The 22604-nt window shown below is 40.0% G+C and overlaps 1 protein-coding gene across 2 annotated transcripts; it reads right to left on the reverse strand.

Moving 5' to 3' along the window:
* Nucleotides 1-19827: 19827 nt before the first annotated feature.
* On the reverse strand, nucleotides 19828-21901 carry LOC110117162. Of its 2 annotated transcripts, XM_048652050.1 has the most exons (4): nucleotides 21193-21901; nucleotides 20943-21094; nucleotides 20697-20859; nucleotides 19828-20624 (listed from the first exon to the last, which is right to left on the reverse strand). In XM_048652050.1, the coding sequence occupies exons 1-4, from the start codon at nucleotides 21219-21221 to the stop codon at nucleotides 20360-20362; spliced, it is 609 nt and encodes a 202-aa protein (XP_048508007.1). In that variant the 5' UTR covers nucleotides 21222-21901; the 3' UTR covers nucleotides 19828-20359. The 2 variants fall into 2 exon arrangements, with proteins under 2 accessions (XP_048508007.1, XP_020710077.2); XM_020854418.2 differs by having other exon boundaries at nucleotides 20943-21272.
* Nucleotides 21902-22604: the final 703 nt, after the last annotated feature.

A 22604-nucleotide genomic window follows, 5' to 3' on the forward strand; every position in this document is an offset into this window, starting at 1 on the left:
CATGCGTCGCAATATTCGAATTTCTCGATTCACCAGCAAACCCGAGCTTTGCTGGAGTCGGCGTAGCGAGCAGCGTAACGCTTTGTTGTGAGACGTCACCTTGGGGGCTGAGCAGAGGTGACGCCCCACAACAAACCGCGCGCCCGTGGCTACCTGACTCCAGCTAAGCTCGGGCTCCCTCGCAGACCGAGAAATTCGAATATTTCGACGCATGCATGGATTGCGACGAATCAAAGTGGGTCTACGACTGATGCAATCGATATGTCTTAATTTTTCTGCTCCCAACGGCGAAAATTTTTTTGCTGCGAGTACCCCACTTGATTAATTATTTATTCGAAAAACGAGTGGGCTACCTCAAAATATCAAGTTGAAAATTTTCCCCACATTTGAAAATTTTTCTTTTTTTATAAGGTACAAATTCTGTCCCTATGCTAAAAAAATTGAAGAAAAAAATAATTTTTTTTCGACCCACCCTACTCTGTACAGATGAGCCACATTTGTAGCTGTACCCGAATCCTATATATATATATGAAAATTTATTACGTAACTCACACGTGACGCGACAGTCAGCGATATCAGTGAACTACCCGTTTTGCATACAATTATGCGCCATTTCTTATCTATAAAATATTCCAACTATCCTCGTCAGAATTGGCTCAAACACTATGAGATAAGAATAGTGGAATTTATCACTTGTGGCTCACGTTTATTAATGATAGGCATTCATCCGTGCGGTAATAGCGCAATTTTCATTTCTCCATAGCCCTAAGTTGCTCCTTTGTATCTTTTTCTCATATATTGCGATCGAAATTCATTTGAATTCCACGACTCGCGATGCATTAAAATTTTAACGAAATTTTGGGTCGAAAATTTCCGCAAACACTACCGTTCGATTTACGTATCATTACGACTATTCGCGAATCGTTTTTCTTTCCCGTTACTTTCTCCTTTTTTCTTTCCTTTTTTTTTCTTTTTTTTTTTTGATTAATCTAACATCCGTGCGGAAATATCCTTCTGTTAAAATGCAAACTGTACATTGTCATATCGTGCCGTAAACGCATTCACCCTATCTACATATTTCAAAATATCTCATCCCCCGCTATTGTGATGCAAATCCGATTGTTATATTTGCAATCCCGATCGTCCCTACCTTCCTCCTCTTTTCACCGATGTATATATATATATATGTGTGTGTGTTCGCATCATTCAACATTTAAACAGTCTCGAAAGTCACCGTCATTTATAACGTTAACTACCCCAATTCTGAACGATTTATCCGAGCGAATATTGTTTTACAGTTTTTTTCGTTGTCGTTTCTATCGAAGAGAGAAATCTTTTTTTTTTCCTCTCCCCGCAACAACGTTTGCGAGGAGACGAATGACATCGAAAAGTCGAAACTCGTTTTTTTTTTTTATTCGAAATCGCGCGAGAAATCGAAATCGAATATCGTTATTTCGGGTTGGTATTAGCCGGTGATTTAGTAATTTTCCTTGTTCTCTTGGACCTTGTTAACTCGTCTCGGGAGCTTTTCTTCTTCCTGGAGGAGCGTTCATTCGTAAGTAACATTTAAATAATACCACTTTGAGTTATGGCCTGTATTTAACACTTTTGGTGTTCGCGTAGCTCCGGGGCTTTGCGTGGCTCTGACAGTAAAGTCCTTAAGCGACCCTTATCCAAACCAAACAAACTTTTCTGAGGGTGCATTTATACATTTAATATATTTTCCACCCTCAACAACCAACGGCAGCGGGAGAAATATACCCACGCACACATACGTATATCCTGGCACACCGCACGAGATATTTTCAAATTAACATCTTCGCCCATCCCCCCCCCCCCTCACCACCCTCACCACCCTCACCACCCTCTCGTGCCATAGTTCCTTATATGCGCGCTTATGGTTCACGAAATTTATGACCTTATCATACAACTGCCGCTGCTACTGCCGCTGTTGCTGACTTCCATATAATTCTCGCACAGCTATATACGTATACACACCGTACACTCTGTAGTGAGGAAATTCTCAACCCCCTTGAAAGAAGATAAAAGAAAGGAAGAAAAAAATAATCATTCAACACATTGACAAATATTTCTTATATCCTCCGATGCCGGTAGGCGAGGGAGAGTTGTACCGTAGTTATTATTATACGGCGGTATGATATTACCCGAATTTAAACACCCCTACCAAACCATGTAGGTATATATATATTATATTAAGGATGTACGTTTCATCCGACTGTATGTTTTTATCCCTCGGATCAGCTGTGAGCACCACACCCCGTCCATGGGATAGGTGCAGCTCGGAATTGGCAGCTGGATAGGGAGGAGGAATGAAAAAATAAAAAAAATATAAAGAATCATCCCCCCTTTATATTAAACTGTATTATTATATACGTGACTCGTGTGAGCGATCGCGGGGATGTGAAGTAATTTCGTCCGTCCGTTATTATCGCCGTATATGTTGCCGGAAATTGAATAATTTTTCGAATTGAAACGAACCTCGCGATAGGTATTTACGGTCAGATTATTTATGAGCTTGCGGAAACTCGGTGTTAGATGAGAGAAAGAACTTTTTTTTTTCTTTCCCTCGAAACGAATGGAATGGAGGTGGTTTCGATTTTTTCCAAAAATCCTCGAACTTTTTCAGCCCTCGCGAAGGTTTTTGGAGTTTTCCCGATTTCTCTTCACCTGACCTGTGCACGTATCCACATCTCGTTGCGTAATAAGACGCGGCGCCCCCATTTTCGCCGTTACAGGATAGAAGTGTAAATGCGGGAGGCAAAAAAAACCAACCGTACAGCGGTGTGTTTGCTTGAGAAGCTATTACTTAGGTTTTTGCCACGTTCAATTTTTCACGTCACTACCTCGCGCCTCGCTTCATCCCGCGCAATCTGTCAACTATTCTTCCATTTCTTTTTATCCAGATGTGTAGTACGTTACCGCCGTTGACGCGCGATGCTCGATGAAAACTACACCCGCACGCGATTCGAAAAGTTAAAAATAAAAAAACACGAAAACAAAAAAAAAAAAAAAAGGAAAGAGGTTCGAGTACGAGAATTTTTCGGTAAAAAGTCTCGATGTTGTACCGCTGCACTCGATAATTTTCGCAAAAACATCGGAGCACCGTTTGATTTTTAGGAGGAAATGATCTGCGAAATTTCTAATCGATTCATCGATTCATCTTGTCGGGACGGCCGGTTTCAAAGTACACAGACGAGCCGGCGTCTGGTGCGTTATTTTTTTTTTTTATTTTTTTGTGTTTTTATTCGCTCTATTTTTCGTTCCTTTTATTCAGAATCTTTTAATATTAGACCAGTATCTGTACCGGGGGCGACTCTTCCGAACTAAAAGTATTTACTTTTCTGTCGTCGACGTAGTTTTGCCAAAGCGAGCGACCAAGCGAATTCCATAAATAATTAATCGGTAAACTCTCCAAAGCGTTTCAGTTTCTCTCCGTTCAACCGAAGGCATCTTCTCAAAGCGTTTCCTTCATTTCATCCTTTCTCCAAAAACCTCCACGCCCCTTTCCTATGAAAACTTTACCCGGGTTATGCACCGGGTTCCGCAAACGTCTCAATTGAAGAGAGAAAAAAATCGAAAGAGCCGAAGCGTCATCTCCTTTCGTTTTTTGAATAACAATATCCGCGGCTCGATTAAATTTTCAGGTTTCTCTTAATTTTTTCTCCTCAGATCCTACCCCACATGAAACTAGCTTATGAAACAAGCTAACGTAAACTCTCGAAGTAAAAATTTTGCCGCCCGCCGTAACCCCGTGCCGCGCGCTTCAGATAAAGTTTTAGCTTTGAAGAAAAATAGCGATGAGTTGGGGTGATGGAAGGTTAGAAAATCGCGCGAAATGATTCGGAAAATGAAGCCAACGCAATTTCCCCGCTCTCAACTCCCTTTAGTCGAAGCTCTTCGCGTCATTCCTCGGTCGTCTCCTTCTCTCGGCTATTTCTTTCCTTCTCTCTCTCTCTCTCCTTCTCCTACGGTTGGCACTCTTCTCCTCTTTTCTCTTCGTTATTTTGTTCTTTTACTTTCGGCGTACTCTTACCTTGGCTCCGGAAGAATCTCGCCGACCAATATGACACCGGGCGAGTCAGGTGCGCCGCTGCACCTTTTTCTAGAAGAGCTTAAGAAAAGCGATCGAAGTGAGAAAAAAGGAAAAAAAAATTCAACCGCGCAAAATCCGGTGAAAGAGGAAATGAAAATAATTGGCCGACAATTACGGAACACTCGGGTTTATAAACGTGCAGAATTCGTTTCCCCCTTTACATTCCGACGACGGTTCTGCAACGGTAATTAACACGAAAATTTCTGAAAGCAAGGGGATAAGGTGGAGAAAAAAAAAAGAAAAAAAAAATGGAATACCTAATCGTAATTAAGAATGAAGAAGAAGAAGAAACTGGCGGAAACTGAACGTCTTTTTTCGCCGTAGTTGTTTTTTGAAAATGTTTAACCCGGAGGAAATTTCTTTACGGTTTACGCGTTCCTTGAGATGGCAAAGTTTTTCGAAGAGCGGGGTCGAGATTCAGTAACGTATAGCGTCCATAAGTGAGAAGGATATGACGGACAGCGTCGCGTCGGGACGCTATTGATTGAACTCGTTGCAGGCGTCACGGCGCACGATGTACAAAAGGAAGTACAAGGGGTTAACGACCCTTGAAAACACCGTAGTTACAAAGAGGTTATCTCTACAATAGATCCGGAAGTGTTTACCGTCGAAGTTACGTGCCGTTAAAGTGCCCGAGCTTCTGACGTTTCTGATACGCTGCGTCCGATACGTACGATTTAGAAATATGTACGGAAATACCGAATATCGCTGAATTTTCTAACTAATCTGACAAAATTTCTTCCGACGTTTTTAACCCCCGGCTCCGTCGTAACGACGTTTAAAAATCACGAGTCACGCGTGATAACGAAGCTTGACTTTTTTTTTTGTTTCAAATTCCCTTTTTCCGGAGAGCAGAAAAGTAGTGAGAAAAAAAAAACATAAAAATTAATCCCACTCTTTAATAGGTTTGGAATTAATTTTTTTTCAACGTATTAATTCTCCCGTAGTAATTCTTTCGAGTTTTTCTGAATGTATATTATACGGTGGTCGGTGCGAAACGTTTGACGCAAAATCCCTTTGAATAAACGACCGAGCGTTTATTAGATGGCCGATTTTAAGCCGGTTGACCAACACTCAGGGTGAGCTTTTCGAGCTTAGGGTAACGCGCGACTCTCTCGCGTTAAACGTAAAGAGAAGAAGGTCGAGGAATTCAGTTACAGTTGGTTAATTTGACGCATATAAACGGTGAAATTAAAAGCCTGGTGAAATGAAATTTAACGAAATAAAATTCGAAATAAAACGTAATAAAGCGCTAAGGGAAAAAGGGTGGATACGTCGGGTGGTGTGTCCAGTTCCACCGACTCTCTAATCATTTCACCCTCACGTTACTGCGACCAATGAAATCCACACTCGCGAATTCCACCCTTCCACCCTCAAAGACGATATACGACATATCTATAAACGAACGCATTTTTTCTTATTATTTCAAGCCTCGATCGTTATCGAAGGAAAAAAAAGGTATTTATATTTTTTAGCCAAATTTGTCATGTAGGAATGGCGATTTCAATTTCGTATTTTTCCGAATTCGTGTACTCGTGTCTCGTTGAAATATCTATTTTTCGTTTTTGCTTGTCTCCTTTTTGTCGGAGAGAATAAAAAACGAAGAAAAATCGGAGTAACGTCTCATCAAGTTTTATATTTACACGTGACGTAGAATACCTTTGGAATTGTTCGAAATTGTTTTCGAAATGACGCGGTTTGTCGATTCGGAATTTTTTGGCTCATCAGATATTCCGGGACACAGTATGGATAAATATAAATCGAAGTAGGGGAGGTACGGGAGAGGGAGGCGACGCTGGTTATACCGGATTCTCACGTATACCTACTTGAAAATTTTCGTGAACGGTTGTCGCGAAAAATGGGCTGTCCCAGAAAAGTATAGTATTCCGTATTTGATACCCGCAGCGTGGCGCCGTCTCCATACAAGAAGCTAACACCGATCCAAACGCCCCGCACATACCTATACATATATACGTATATATATATATATTTTTTTCGAACGATATTCTCACCCCGATTCGTTCACAACTTTGCGGTTTTCATATATCGAAGCAATCTGAAAACTGGGTTAAAATAATCTCCGATATTCCGTGTGATATTACATATACGTATCTGTATATAGGTATATAAGACGGCGATAGTCGTCATCTTCTCGTTTCATTTTCACGCCTCTTTACCTTCGTCAGATTCGTTTGAATCTAATCCAATACCCCGGCTCTGAGAAATATTCAAAATTAATTCGTGGAACGGTGAAAAAGTGATATAAAACGGAATTCGAAGGTCGAAATTTTCACCGACGTTGCAGTAGCTCGCGAACTCGGCGTCATACTGCTTTGAATTATAGGGTAAAGATCCGGAATAGAAAGTCCGCCTAAAATGTTTTACTCTAATCCAAATCTAAATCCAAATCCTATTTCCTCTGTAAGTGCTTTTCCCGTTGTCCGACACGTAAATCCCCAAGCTTTAGAACGTCGAGATTAAGTAATCTTTTTCTCTACGGCTTGAATAGCTATATAACTTCTTCTTCTTCTTCTTCTTCTCAGCTTCGAGAAGATCGAGCTTTGGCGAGCACGCTACACTTATAGGATGTACAGTTGGATATATATACCTTGTATAAATACACGAGTCACGTTAATCTAAAGTTGATCATTCTCGGTTACAGAACGCACGCTCTTTCGAAAGTTATCACCTTCTACGGGCGCATCCGAAACAAAGACTCTTTTACGCAATCTGATCAACTTGGACGGTGAGTTTATTTCCAAATTCATATTTCAACGATAATCGGTTGACGTCGATTATTTACTCAATTATTCAACCGACGATCTAAGTAGAACAGGATTTCGAATCGCCTGATTTATTTCACGTTATTTTTCTTATAAAATCGACTACAGCGTGCGGATATGAGGAGAGAAGAGTACAGTACGTACCTTGCCTTTACAGGCGCATGTGTACCTTTACAGTAGAGTACATAGATCAAACATTTGCAAAGTTGGGCGAAGGTTTCGTCTTTATAGGCCGTTCTACCCTAGGGCGAATATATGACCGCAGACCTGGGCGCAAATATACGATACGTATAAGATGATGAAACCAACAATTTAATTTCAAATTTAGAACAGGTCAACCTACGGACATCTCCGCATAATTTATTTGCCGAGTTATTTAAACCGAGAGATTTTCAAAGCGAGGAAAGATTACTTTGCGTCAAAAGGTCTTCCACAATTTCGAGTGGTTTTTTTTTTTTTTTTGTTTGTTGGTCAAGTTTTTAACAGCCCTTAGGACTTTGATTCAATTGCTTGTGGTAGACGGGTGGCGCTTATAACGTTGTTGGATGAATATCGCACGCGTACATCTCACAACGGGACTGGAATTTATATCTACTTGGTTTCGATGTACATTATGATCTGCACACCGTTTCTCGGTATATGTCACAAATCTGCAGTTGAAGCCCGCGAATGTCTGGCATGAGAAAGTTTTTTCTAACGCATTTACGCGTGCTATATTTTCTCTCTCTCTCTCTCTCTCTTTTCTCTTTCCTCATCTTCTTTTTTCCGGCAAACACCCCTTATGCAGTTGTATATAAGTAAACGAGAAATGAACGAACGAACGAACGAACGAACGAACGAACTAACCCAACCCTTCGCTTTACCGGAGAGTTGACGAACTGGGTTAACTGGGCCACTGGTTTGCATATGAAGAGAGGATAGAGGCGCACACACGCCGCACGAGTCCACGTGTGTGTATGCATAAATATACGTACGCGCAATACGTACGTACATTCACGTACACATCCTAAATATAATTTCACATACCGTAAAGCTATAAGGCTGAAGCGAACCGACCAAGCTCTCCGAGTAGTTTAACGTTTTCCCATTAAAAATTACGGAAAGTTAGATGCAATTATTTTTAGTTTTCCCTTGCGGGTTGGGTGCACGTGGAAATTCCGGTACCTACGTACCTACCATCCAGATAAAGGTTTGAGCGCTTAAAACTCCGATAAAACTCATTACTTTTATTTAGCATATGATCAACGTCCGGAAGATATTCCCAAATTCCCTCGGATCGGCTCACATCTCTTTTTTCTTTTTTATTATTTTATTTTTTTTTTCTTTTTTTCTCATATCTACGGAAACCGTTGTTTCACACGGTAATATTTGTTCCCTGTAAAGCAGGTGAAAAAAATTTTTCAGTCGTTAATAGAATTGTCACCGACAGCTGAAAAGCAATTTCATCCTCTACACATATATATATATATATATATACTGTCCTCTCTCGAACTATTCTCCCGATTGCAATGTACGAACATCGCCTAGATTCTGGTCTGGTAGAAAATGAAAAAACAAAAAAAAAAAAAATCAAAATGGAAATAAAAAGTTGAGATAAAAAAAAAAAAAAAAAAAAAAAAAAAAACAAGGAAGAAAAATTTGTTTAATGGATTTCATTAACGCATTGCACTCTAGCAACTTCATTCCCACTTTTATTTCTGTACACATATAGCCTCTGTATAAATACAATTTCATTGCTGATGCTGCCGGTGCTGCCGTACCGCTGCTCGTTTTGTGTAGAGGAAAAAAAAAAAAAACAAATTTTAATGCAAATTGCGTTCGATTATTCCTATAACCGAATATACATAATTATACAATTATCAATAAAATTACCATCGTCGTTATGAAAAGAAGAAAATTCGGTGACATTTTTTTTTCTATTTCACATTTCTTTGATGTACCGTGTAATCGGAATTTAAAAAATTTCACATGAAAAGAAGGATACTGTAGAAAATTCAGGAAAAAGAAAGATTTATTCAATAGCAGTGTAGATAATTGAGGTGGTGAAGGTTAATTCGGTTGAACACATTATGAAAAAAAAAAAAAGAAAAAAAACTGAACATAAAGTGCGATTACATGTAACTGGGATGAAAACGAATCCTAATTAAATTGTAATTGAAAGATTTCAACTCGCACCGCTCGGAACGATATAAAGAGAACGAAATAGCCCGAGTTCGTATGTATATAGGTGAAAGCTCTCCCTCCGTATAGTTGCTACTGCCACGACTGCATGTGTATCTTTCACTCGAATGGACCTTATTAAAAAAGTTTTCCTACTAATTATTTCACTGTGAGTCGAAAAATAGACAAGAGGAAGTAACGAAAGAAAAACAATGATCCAAAAAAGAGGAATGAACAAAGTAAACCGGGGAACTTCTTCATTTTCTCACTCGACCTCATGCGCCATGTAATCACATGATGAGCTTCTATTCCTCACTGTGAAAATATGGATTACTGAACATGTTGTAAAAATTTCAAAATACCTCAACAGTGATCGGATCTACTCATCCGAAAAATTGTATCGACTCTTTTAGAGACTAATGTGTCGACAATTCTGTCCCAAAAATATATTGCTTTTATACAAATGAGAAAATAAAATCCGTTTAGAACTTTGAGGCGTAATTGAAAAGTGAATTCGGTTATTTTTAGAATTCCAGAAATCTCTTGATCGTCCTTGCAGGTCACTCGCTTGCTCGGTTTATTTCTACTTTTCATATCCGAAGTGAGAAGCCAAGTTTAGAATTGTTCGCGAAATGAAAGCGCAACGGCCCACGCAATCACCGTGGCGCTTAGTTTTTGAGGAGCGACGAACTGCGATAGTGGTATATAGCCCAAGATTTGTGATATCATAGTTTCTTGGACTGACCATTATGATTCCGTGTCCAAAGCCGACGGATATTGCGGTTCCCTTATCCTCGTCACTACGAACAACAAGTCGCTATTTTATGAGGAGGAGAGGCAAAATTGAAAGAGAAAAATTTTTGTTTTATCATTTTTTGTTTTTTTTTAATATCTTGAAAAAATTGTTCTATTATTTTTTTCCTTCTTCGGGCTGCTTCTTGATGAATTGGCTGAACGAAAATCGATAAAAATCTCTCCGAAGTGGCGTAGCGAAGAACGATCAAGAATAAAGCATAAAAATAAAATGACATCCGAAGAAAAGACGGGAAAAAAAGAAAAGGGGGAATAAAAAGATGGGGGAAAAAGTATATATACGTACAGAGCTTGAAAAGGGGTAGTAATTTTTACGAGGTAATTCTTGCGATCCCGATGCTTCTGTTATCGCGTCTCGTGTTCTCTTACAGTTCTCTCTTATGTTCCTCGTAAAAATAAGTCGTAAAGTAAAGAGAGAGTATCCAGCATATAGATATGCATACACATACCATATATACGTACATCATACATATGTATGTCCCTCTTCTGGTATGAATCGCAGAAGCCAATGATCAGCTCTTTATGTTTTATCGCTATCAACTTCGATTTCAGACCAGCCAAAGCTGCTCGGAGAAAGGTACTGCGACGTCGAATCGAACGAACTCTTAAACAGATTGAGTGATTTTTCAATTTCATCAGACTGCCGATTTTATTGGCGAACGCTTCCTTTAACGCAAGTGCTCCCAATTTTTACTCAATACCCGCTGATCCGATCGAGCTCTGATTAATCAAAATCTGATCGACTCGTTCGTTACGACCAGTCTTCCGACCTCGAATAGTTTCTGCTTTTTTTCACCGTCGTAAAAGCGAAAAGTTTTTTCGCTATCATGTCGGTCGGTCATTCACCTCGCGATTCTCGTACATGGAATGTAAAAACAAAAAAAAGTAATACGATAAAAAATATACTTGATCGTTTGTAGGTAAGGAACCGTACGATACGTACGTGTACGTACGTACGTATATATGTATATGTAGTTGGCCGTATAACGCGGAAGTTATACTTCGGAAAACCCGGAGGACACCTCAGAACGATACAGTGGAATACTTTCATTTTCTTACTACCTACCTGCCTACCTTATATTATACTTTCCCCTTTCCTTCCACCCCCCCCCCCCCTTACTCTTCCTCTTTTCACATATTCCCCACTTTTCTCCTTTGGGAATAAATATATTTCCCATATCCTATCGCGTTTCTTCCCTTCGAAGGAGTTCCCTTCGAAAGTGGGTCGGTTGGTTTAACGATGTACTTTATTTATTTTCTCTTTCCTTTCTTTCTTGTACCCAGGTTGTTGTTCTTCGATCTCGCGCGATCTCCGTGCGCAAAAAAAAAACAAAATGAAAATTATTCTTCAATTATCAAATTGTTCCTAAGTTTTAAAAACCAATTAGCGGAAAAAGAAAAAAATGAAACAGGAGGTAGGATGAAATTCTCGTTAACATAAGAATTTGAAAAATATTAAACGCGTGATTTGTGCGGTGCAGATGAGTTCCAATTCGTCTTACCGCATTCGTTGTGCGGTATATGTACAAAATAAACGTATATATAATACATACGTACCTGGAAAACTCTGAGAGAACAATTTCTCTAAGTGTAAACAGTCCCCACATCTGTTACCTACCCTATATACCTAAGATACCGAGAGGAAATCTTCTCCCGCTCCCTCTCCTCCTCCACCTCCACCTCCACCTCCTCGTACCGCTGCTGCTACCGCCGCTTTCATGTATTATACCTACTTACATACCCCCGTGCTATATACGTATACACGGTCTTCCGCATATGTGATACATGCGCGTACATGTACGTTATTTATGTAGAACGAACACGTATGTATATATCTATATATATATATGTATCCGTACAAAACATTCACGGCAACACGCTTTGCCTGCATGTGGTAATCTCACATGTGCTCGGAATAAATATCCCCTAATATGGCTAGACACCTAGCGCCCGCGCCGCATCTAAACACGAAAAATAAACCCTTACGTACTTAATATCCGGAATACACTCCCTATGAAACGAGAGAAGAAAAAAAAAAATCTTCTCACCCTAATCCACGTTAATATTTTTGCGGAAACAAGAAAAAAAGAGTAGGATTTTTTTTTGTTGTTGTTGTTGCCTAAATGAATAAGAGCTTTCACCGGTCGATTTTGCCGTGAAAAATGTAAAATATGAAGGAAACTTGTAACATACAAAATTCGTAAATTCTGACAGACTGCAGAGTTTATTATACGTACACGTATGCACGATGTACCGTATACGGTTGTGTAGGGATAATACCATTATACACACACACACGCACTCACCTAAAATACCTGGAAGATAGTCAGAAGGTGTGCAAAAGTATACCTTACACAATATTATACCACGTGAAACAAGATAGGAAAACTGGGCCAAGCGTGCAAAGGTAAACGAGGTATACCTATTCATGTACGTACGTAAATATATATGTACATACATATATATATGTATAATGTACGTGGCAGCGTCTGCCATTTTGCTGAGTAGAAAAACATGCAGGAGCCGGATGTTGAGAAAGATGTGCCTTGCGGAGCGAGTACACGAGATGAGAAAAAAAAACTGTATGTACGTAAGACGGTATAGGTATGAGACGTAGGGAAAAATGAACTTCGTCAAATCAAAGAAATGAAAAAAAGGGAGCGAGTAAACGTTCCAATTTCGAGAATACATTCCGCGTCAAGCGTCGAAAAATAACGGAAGAACATTCCGTGTGCTTCGGACCGATAAGTTCGTCCGCTGTTTTATAACTCGGTGGTGTAATTAATATCCTCTTCAGAGAGACAAAATAAAAGAGAAACAGAGAAAATCGCATTTCTATAGCCCTGTGCGTCCGGCTGATCGAAATTATTTCAAATCTACGAAGACTTGGGAAAAATGACGTACCCGTATTCGGGGTTTTTTTGTTGGCCCGCACACGCGTGGAGCATTTCACCGTAAAAGGTTACCGAAAAAGGGAGCCAGATGAAAAGGGAAGTTTCGCCGCACCCCGGGTACTCAGCGTAATTAATATAATGATAAAACGAGCCGGTATCACGACAGGTAAGCGGAAGGACACCGCGCGCGTGATGGAGAGGCGTTAGCTTCGCGATACCGCGCTGTAGAAACCGCAAGTTTTATGTAAAATATGTATATCTATACGTCGATCTGTGGAACATGGATACCTCCGACAACCTCCGATCATTGAATCGCCTGTCAAGAAGCGGCTGATCGGATTTCTAACATGCGAACAAAATTCAAAACACATCCGTAGATAAAAAGTAACATCTTTTTTTTTTAAATATTCAAATAACGGAGAGCCTCTAAAAAAATGTGCTCGAAAATAATCAAGCGAAAAAAAGGATGCGAGGAACGCAAGAATTGGACTAAACTGGCGGAAATAATTCGTTCTAATTCGCTGACCCTTACCGAGGGTGTTTAACCCTTTGATTCGACTCGATGGGGTCTTAGGTATCTCGATATACCCTCGCGTATTTCTATGACGTGGATGAAGTCCGCGCGGTGGTTCGCAGGGTAAAGTGCTACGAGTTGTACGTATATACAATACATGTACATACGTATATGCATATAGACGTATATGTATATATATGTATATTTACGTTACATAAGGCAGTACGTATCCACCCTGCATCACGACCTCGGTCGGCCTATAATTATTCAATTCGTAACTAGCTCTAATCTATTCCTGCTCGGCGACGCCCGAGACCCTCCCTCTCCAAAGGTCGCCCTCCAGACCTCCGGAAGCCCCTCTTCCCCCTTGCCCCCTCATATCGTTCCATACTGCAAAACCCCCTCCGGCGTGTAGGAACCTCGTTCTGCAGAGCATCATCATCATCATCGTCGTCGTCGTCGTCGTCGTCGTCGTCGTCGCCCTACCCCGCACCTCCGCCTACGCCCGACTACCCTTATACCTTATGCTCCCTCCACGCCTCGGCGACTCATACGACTACTATGGCAGTTCTGCCGGTAGTAGTTGGTGTGCAGTACGGCGGGGGGTGCACCGTCAGCCCAATAATCGGTGAGTTTGTAATTATCGCCAAGAGCGAAGCACCGACCAACCTCGGAAACTATACCCGCTCCCGCGAATGCTCTTTTGTCTCAAGTGCCCCCCAGCAGAGACTTTCCATCTCTCTTACGCTCGCTCTCTCTCTCGCTCTCTCGCTCTCTCACTCTCTCTCTACTTGATTTTCAAGGGTGTGTAGTGGGGGGTGAAGGCGTGGGTTACAGGGGTACCTTCGAAATCGAGAAGGGAACGGTGTTTTCCGACATGGCCACAACGCTATCCTTTTTACTTCGTTCTCCGCCACCTTTTTTTTTTCCTACGTATTCAAATCCACGTAAGCCAGTTTTGTGCGAAGCAAGCAGCAAAAGACAAGTGGGATTCGAGGGAATTTCAATTGATCGCAGAAATTGAGGTGAATCGAAAAGAGAGAACCGAAATTTTGAAAAAATAAAGTACACCCGTCTTCGACGTTGTAAATGTCGCTTAGCGGGTGTGATATTGTAAAAAAATCGGGGTGGGCTCCGGGGCTGTGGGGAAAAGTTGAGTTAACGCGAGCGAAATTTTACATGGTATACGTCCGCGTACCTATGTACGCTGGGGGGACATTTCATTTGATTCTTTCGATCAATCGAATAACCTAGTCAACCGGAAGCAATAAGGTTCGCAAATACTCACCGGTCTCGGGTCGCTGAGCTTTTATATAATAACAATCAATGTTAAAAATTGCTCGAGAAACGCGACGAACGTCGAAAAGAAAAGAACAAAAAACAAAAAAAGGAATAAGAATGCAAGAATAAAGAAAAGAAGCAAAAAAAAAACAAAAAAAGAAAGAGAGATAGGTTCATAGGATTGTACGTAACTGTGCTTTGCGCAGTGAGCTAAAGTGAAAGGAGCGAAGGACGAACGGACCCTCCGCGCTTCATCTTTGTTTTTTTCCTTTTTTTTTTTCCCCCGCCCCCGCCCCCGCTCTTTCTCTCTGCTTCTATCCAAAGGAAAATAGATGAGAAAATGGTGAATGGTAAATGGTGGATGACGCGGGACGTCGTCCGCGCTAACCCGACTCCCGGTCCCGGCTAGTCCCTCTAGAAATAAGGGAACGGGAAAGGTGGATTCAATTATTGCATTAAGGTCCTTCTTTCCGGATGCGAACTGGCGAAACTGCCAACTGCTCTCGACTTATATACGAAGCTAACATCGAAATCTCCTAACCGGAAGACCGAAAGAACGAACGAATGAACGAACGAACGAACGAACGAACGAACGCGAACGACGCTTCACGTTTTTCAATAGAAACGAAATGAGAAATTTTGCAAGGCGTGATCATTCACCCGGCATGATTTCTCCTCGCAGGGTATTAGGTGTATTATACACATAAGGACATAAGTATATATACCCATCTAATTCCGGATTTCAACGTCGAACGGTCGTGTACAAGGTGGGCGGAAAAAGACGTTTGCAACGTGGGTTTTTTTTTTTTTTTAATTTTAATAACAAGAATAAAAGAATCTAGGACTTGAAATTTTTTTTTAAAATCATCATTACCTGTGGTCGAATAACAAGCGCTACTGCAGGCTCGAAAAGGTCACTACCAAAACTGAAACAAGTGCCAGAAGTTGCAGACTCACCTTCAGCTTCTCTGTACGCTGCGAAAATTGAATTTCTCCTATTCCAACGATTTCTATAGACTCGATTTATTCGATGGCAAGAATCGAGGAATTTTATCAATCTCGTTTACAATTTCATCCCGTAATACATATAATATTCATGCGCAGCGGAAAGTTTTTTGTTTCGCACCCGTTGAGGATATCGAAATAATAATGAAGCTGGGGGGTATACCTCAGCTGAATTTTAGATGTGAAAAAAAAAAAAAAAATGAATAAAATTGAGGAGTTTCCTCTTGTGGGATAGATATAAATAAATATTTTTGCTGATGTATTCGCCAAGAAAAAGCGGAGCTTTGAGAATCCTTTTCTTACCGATCTTCTTACTGGCGAAAAGATTTATCTAGCATATTCGAAAAACGGTATATTTTATTTTAGAATAGTGCAAGAATAGCGAAATATTGAAAAATTTCGAACAGAATCAATAGCTCGACAAGTAGAAGCTTCGAGTCATTGATAAAGTTTTCGTTTTACCTCACAATTAGATACAGATTCACCTAGTGCGTTCCACGTTATCCTTTTCATTTTTTCTTCCTTTTATTTCAGTTTTTTTTTTTTTTTTTTTTTTTTTCTCTTTTATTTCGTCTTGTCGCGTTGTCGTAGAGCGAAACAATTGTAGAAAATGAAAAGAAAATTGAATGAAATCTTTTTCAACTCTGTGCAGTCGTATACATACATATATGTATACTTGTCTCTCCGCGTTACGTACATCGCAGAGTGAAAATGGCTTCAAATTGTATAATAAGAGAAAAATATGCAGGTATAATACGGGGAGAGGAAATTTCAATTCTCCATACAACTCGCCCCGCTGTTCACGAATTTTCACCAAGAAGATACACGTAGGTAGGTATATGTTTGCGGAAAAGATCCTCTGGTGCGAAAAAGCGAAAAAATCAAAAAAGAGAACGATCCACTCATTTTTACGTATTCGAAGTCAATCCCATTTAGACAGATTAATTGAAAATAATCCCTGGTTCGTATGCAGCTACCTGACGCTTCGCTGTACATAGGTATAAAACACATAGCCCGTCCACATCACTGCGCGTTGAGAGTCCATACCCCGGATACCTGTACGGATACGTATACATATACATATGTATATAATATATAACGCGTAAATTGGTTGAATTAACAGCTTCCGGTTGATCAAACTATCGACGTATCGGAAAAATATACAACCCGTTGATTTTAATAAACAATTACTTCTTTTACTTTGTTGGCCGACTCTCGCTCGAAATATCATTGGCTGGACACTGTGAACGAAAAACGATATTTTTATCTCCTTTTTTTCTTTTTTTTTTTTCTTTTTTGATTTTATTTTAGCTAAACAAGTGCGAATATTGATTCGCATTGAGAAGGGGAAAAAAAAGTCTAGTTTGCCGGTGTGACAAAATTAATGTTAAAATTTTGACACGTCGAATCAATGAGGATTCTTTTTTGGATTTGTCAAACGGATAACGAGATCGAGCTTATATTTGCATTGGGTTCTTTGGAACTTGAGAAAAAAAAAAAAAAAAGAAAAAGCTCGGACTTTGGGAAAAAGTTTCGAAACAGATCTTCCCAAGTGTGCTCAATTTAGACGCGAGTTTCGCAACCCCGTAAAAATGAATAAGACCATTTTCTACTCTGCGACGAAGACAATTGTAAACGAAGAACGTAATTTTACCTCCCGCAAAGGGTTTACAACCGTTGCTAGTTAATTATATTGTTAATTACGCGGACAACGTGCCAGGCTAGCTGAACGGAGGAATTTTATCTTAGGGGAAAAGGTACGCACGTTAATATCTGGGCCGTTGATCTAATTTGTTTTCAAGTTTTTTTTATTTTTCTTAATATTCAACTAAGAATGTGGGTTATCCTCCACTTCTGGTTCTCAGACCTCGGTGAATCTAATAATTGAATAAAATTAACAACGTTCATGTTGAGGGGAAAATTATAATATCCCCAAAAAAATCTAAAACATTCTAAATTCTCACCAGAGACAACATGTTCCTGCAGGGACGTCGATCCAATTAAAGCTGCTATCGTCGCCTTTCAGACCGACGTATTATATGTAATGCAAAATAATTGCAAAAAGTTAGTTAGTCGCCACGTGCGGGTCTTGAATTGTAAATTTCTTTTATTTTTGTTTTGCTGGTCGAATTTTACGCCAGTTGTTCGTTTCGTTTTTCTTCTCCCGCCCTAATTAAGTAGTTCATTAGCTCGTGAAACGTGATTAAATTGATCGCTGAATCTTCTCGAGTCAGTAATTTGAAAAAGTGGCGTCAACTTCGAAGCTCCTAGAAAATATAAGACCAAGAAAAAATTAGGACATGAAGCGGAGTAGCCTGGGTCCTTTTGATTACCCAATTTCTTGCATTTTATGTTATCCGTATTCCTTGATTAATCAAAAAAAGGAAAAAGAAAAAAAAAAAAAAAATTGGACGAATAAGAAATTCAAAAAGTGATTCTCTTAAATTGCAAAAAAAGCTCGTTGCGTCTCGGAAGTTTGTGCATCACATATGCGTGTGTATAGGTTGAGGTATACATCCCAGCAGGGTAGTGGAGAAAAGTTGAAAAGATTGTGAAAATATGGGCGGTACTTCTTAACTTTGAAACTCCTCTTTGCTTTCATATTTAACAGCAAAGTTTCAAGGTGTGACAGGCTCGTGAGATATGTGTCGTACATCGAATTAAGCACACGTTGGATGTGGAGGAGGCAAAAGGCGAAACCAAAAGAGAAGGCGAAGGCAAAGGTGTAGAGGTGGTGTGGAGTTTTGCATCATTCACGGTTAGAAGGTTGGGGAGAGGCAAGGGGTGCACGTAGTTTCTAACCCCCTTCCCCATCGCTTATATTCGCCTTGCTTTCTAGCTGAAAATTTGCCTTTAACGTCTACTCTGTGTGTGTTTGTGTATATTATATACCTGGTTATACGTGTGTGTGTGTGCGTGTGTATACACGTATATTATTTTTATACACACATGCATATAATACACGGTGCATCTGTACACATCCAACGCACTTAGGAGTTTTTAGTTTAGACTTATTCCAAACTTTCTCAAGTGCGCGTCGGAAAGATTGCACTTAAGTGAGAATTTGAAATTTTATATGAAATCTATATCGGCTTCCATAGATCAAGTTTTTCATCTAACGTAAATTATATCTTCTCTCTAGCGAAGACGAGGAAAAAAAAATATAATCAAATATGCCGAAGCAAGTCTTGTTCAGCCATCTTGTGCGTATATAATGCACATGTGCGCGGTATATAACGGATGAATTTCACGGCGTAAGAAATTTAAAAATGCAATGAAAAAAAAAAATGAGTAAAAAATTCATCAGTGAGCTAGCGGCTACGCAATTCCAAGAGCCTCGTAGTGTACAAAATATTCGGAAGGGGCAAAAAACTCTGAATCACTTTATTAAATTTTTGAACATCGTTTTATATATCATACATGTATGCAGATCACGAAATTAGACCCTCGCAATCGCTCCCTTATTTTTAGTTATACATTTTTTTTTGTTGTTCTTTCTATTTTTTGTGGTGAAAAAATCATCCGAAGGTCACAGCCAGCAGTCTAAAAAGAGAATTCTTAATTAATCATCCCCAATGCCTGCGGAGCGAACGATTCGATAATCCTTAACGGTTAATCCTCGTTAAAAAAGATCCCTCAATTGTTTTTCCTCATTCTTTTGCTATCTATTTCCCGTTTCTATATAATATACATAACCCGATGGGTTTTTTGTTACTTTTTTTTTATTACATTTTCTTACTTTTCTCTCTCCATTTTTTGTTCCCCACTTCCCACATTCATCCATATATAGCCACTTCGCTTATACTTAAACGATACATCAAGCAATTACTTAATTAATAAAGGGAAAAAGCGATGGAAAAAAATTCCCCACTGCCATCCCCTAATCACCTCTTCTTTATAAAATCACCCTTGGGCTACTAAACTGGATTTTATGTGTTACCCAGACATTTATACTACCGCATGTATACATATGTATATCATCTATAACTACATTGGACTGAAGTAAATGCGAATGACTTTTTGTTCACATGAACTATAATACTGTCGGCACTTTTTTTATTTCCTTAATTTCGGGGTAATTATTTGCTTTAATTTTTCCCCGAGAATTCATCGATTAGAAAGACAAAACTAACGAATGATTGGGATCATCTCCTTCAAGTTTCGATTCGGCGTCAGACGAGATAAAAAAAAAAAAAGTCGGTTGAAAATATTTTTCATTTATTTGAGATTATATTGAAAAATAACAAAAATCCATTAGGGTATTGTACGCATATACATATACATATATATATGTATACATATATAATAGAGTGATAAAGATTCGAGAAATGCAGAGAGAAAGGGAGGAGAAGGGAGGAATGAAAATAAAATTGGTTAACTAAGTGATTCAAAGGGGGTGGAACGAGCTGTTAGGGTAGGTACTGGAAATAAGTTAAATTGAGGGAATCTAGAGTGACGTTATCAATAAAATAAATGATACGATTATGCACAAATCTATATACATATATACGTATATATTTCTACATTATATATACATCGATGAAAAATGGCGATAACAGATAAGCTCGGTACAATCTTTCACAGTTGCATTTCGCCCGTAATTACTTGAATTCCCCCTTGTAATCAATCATGGTTGTGACTATGGCACTGGATTATACAGGTATTTTACAAGGGAAGAGAACGGCTTTGATCTGGATATCAGACCCTGAAATAAATTCTCCTTTTTTCGTACATCGAAAAGTCATCTCCGCGTGACGTTTGGATGAGGAATTTGCGAACAATACTTGTCGTATGTTCAGTTTGACGCGGGAGGCGATACGGCGCGTTGAGGCATGCCGAGACGAATTAACTGGTGTCTTGTCAAAAATGTGTTGAATTGTTCGAGCAATGTTCGTTTGATATCGTGTTTCCAAATGAAAATGTAAAATATAAGACTACTTTGAAACGCTTCGAAAGCAGCCAAAACATGAGTGGCCGTCGGACTGATCCAAATCACCCAAAAAAGCCATACCGGTAAGTGACCTCCCATTATCAGAAACAATTTCACGTTCAAGGTGAACCTGAAAGCGCAAAAATTTATTGCGGTCAGCTAAATCGAAATCGAAACAACTTTTGGATCATAGTAAACGTACCATCGTTTGGCGGCATAACGGCGTTCCCTGTTGATATTGAGTATCTCCGCATTTTCCGCATTGTCGCGTCTGATTTTCCAAGCTGTTTGAGCGAACATCACGAAGTTCAGAGTGAAGAAGAAGACAAGTCCCGCCGAACAGGAATTTAATAAAAAAGTCTGTCCTGTTCGATGAGAATTGGATTGAAACTCTGGGTTTTCATATTAGCTCGAAAGGTCGCGAGGCAAAATTATCACGAAAACTCACCATAAGTGTCCGTTTGGAGATAAGGCACCCGCGATGCTAACATAGCACAACTCGTAACAAACAGAATGGGAACACACCAAGCGTAGATGGCATAACGAAGAAGCCTTTTTCCGGCGCTCGTCCGAGTGCGTCTGTCGACGGGTAGTAGCTGGCTGTGATGGAAAAGGAAATTAGTTTCCCTTTTTCCGGCTATCGGTTCGCAAATTTCTACCATAAAAAGCTAGTAGATGCGATTAACTCTGTGACTCACTTGAACGTACGCATGATATTCATACTCATTACGTTCAACCAAAACGCACAGCTAGCAGCGCAATACACCAACCCTGAAAGAGAAATACTTGATTTTCCAGCGGGATGGTTTTCAGTGAAAAAAGAAGCTCGTTATCATCGGTCAAAGGATCATGATAATTTATCAGGGACATTTCACACACCAGAGATGGCTATTTGAAACATGGTAATCAAATTCGTACGGCCGACGAGGTTCGAAGCGAGTATCGCGAAAACGTAAAGTCCTATGTAAGTCCCGATGTACGATCGGAATATCGTCCCATTGAGATTCCCGAATTCCGGGGTTATGGTGTAAGAAATGAAAACTACGAACATTAGTATAATCGAATACACCACGAACACCGATTCCCACCAGCCACGTTTCGCCCACGCCCTACAAATCTTCAACACGAATTCCGTGGATCGAGGTTTTCGGAATAAACAATAATATTCGAAATTCGACAGGGATTCTCCGTGATTCGGTCTATAGATGGAAAAATTTGACAGCACGTAGAATTCCTCCCATATGAAATTCACCATCCAGAGAAAACCGCAGTAGTCGTTTATGTCGATCACTCTCGTATTATCGTCATTCTCGCGCCAGGTGTAGTTTCCAATCGTTATCGCCGTTTTCGAACTCGCGTCTACGTCCTCTATGCACTCTCCTCGATACCGGACCTGTTTCATCGGTTCGCAGCAAAGGATCAGATACGGTTTCGAACCGAGTCGAGCTCCGAACGTTTCGTCGGTTCCCGACCACGTTATTCCATCCGAGACTTCGCCAGTTGCTCCCCTAGCAGATCCTAATTTCGATCCCACCGGTATTTTCTCGTCAGGATTCACGGAGGAGGTGTCCGCTTCAGTCGTCGTCAGCGCGACGGCCCACGCGATCACCGTGACGATTAGTTTTTGAGGAAAGACTAACATCGCTTTCAACAACCACTGCGATACTGGAATATAGCCCGCAATGCGTGCTTTCATAGTTTCTCCGATTGTCCAGCGAAGTCGCGTGTCCAAGCCGCGACGGATATTGCGGTGTCCCCTTATCCTTGTGACTAATTGTACAAATATCATCACATACTGTTTACCATGTCACACAATTGGTTCCTTCGAATTTTCTACAGTCACTCTGGATGGGCAAATGGGTACTTTTTTTTTCACGAACAATAAGGAAAAAAAAACAAGCAATTAGATATCCGTATATTTCGAGGGCGGTTAGAGGAGTACGAAAATTACGATTCTCCGGTTTTACCGAAAGAGGTAGGATACCGCGGTCGGGGTTCCCGTCAATGAGAAAAGCTAGCGTACTACGTGTACGGAACTTTCACAATTGCGCGGGTATTTTGTACGGCGGTGAAAATAAATACCATAAATTTAATCCCGAGTAAGGTCGGA

The sequence above is a fragment of the Athalia rosae genome, chromosome 3 (genome assembly GCF_917208135.1).
Source record: "Athalia rosae chromosome 3, iyAthRosa1.1, whole genome shotgun sequence".
Taxonomy (NCBI): Eukaryota; Metazoa; Arthropoda; class Insecta; order Hymenoptera; family Athaliidae; genus Athalia; species Athalia rosae.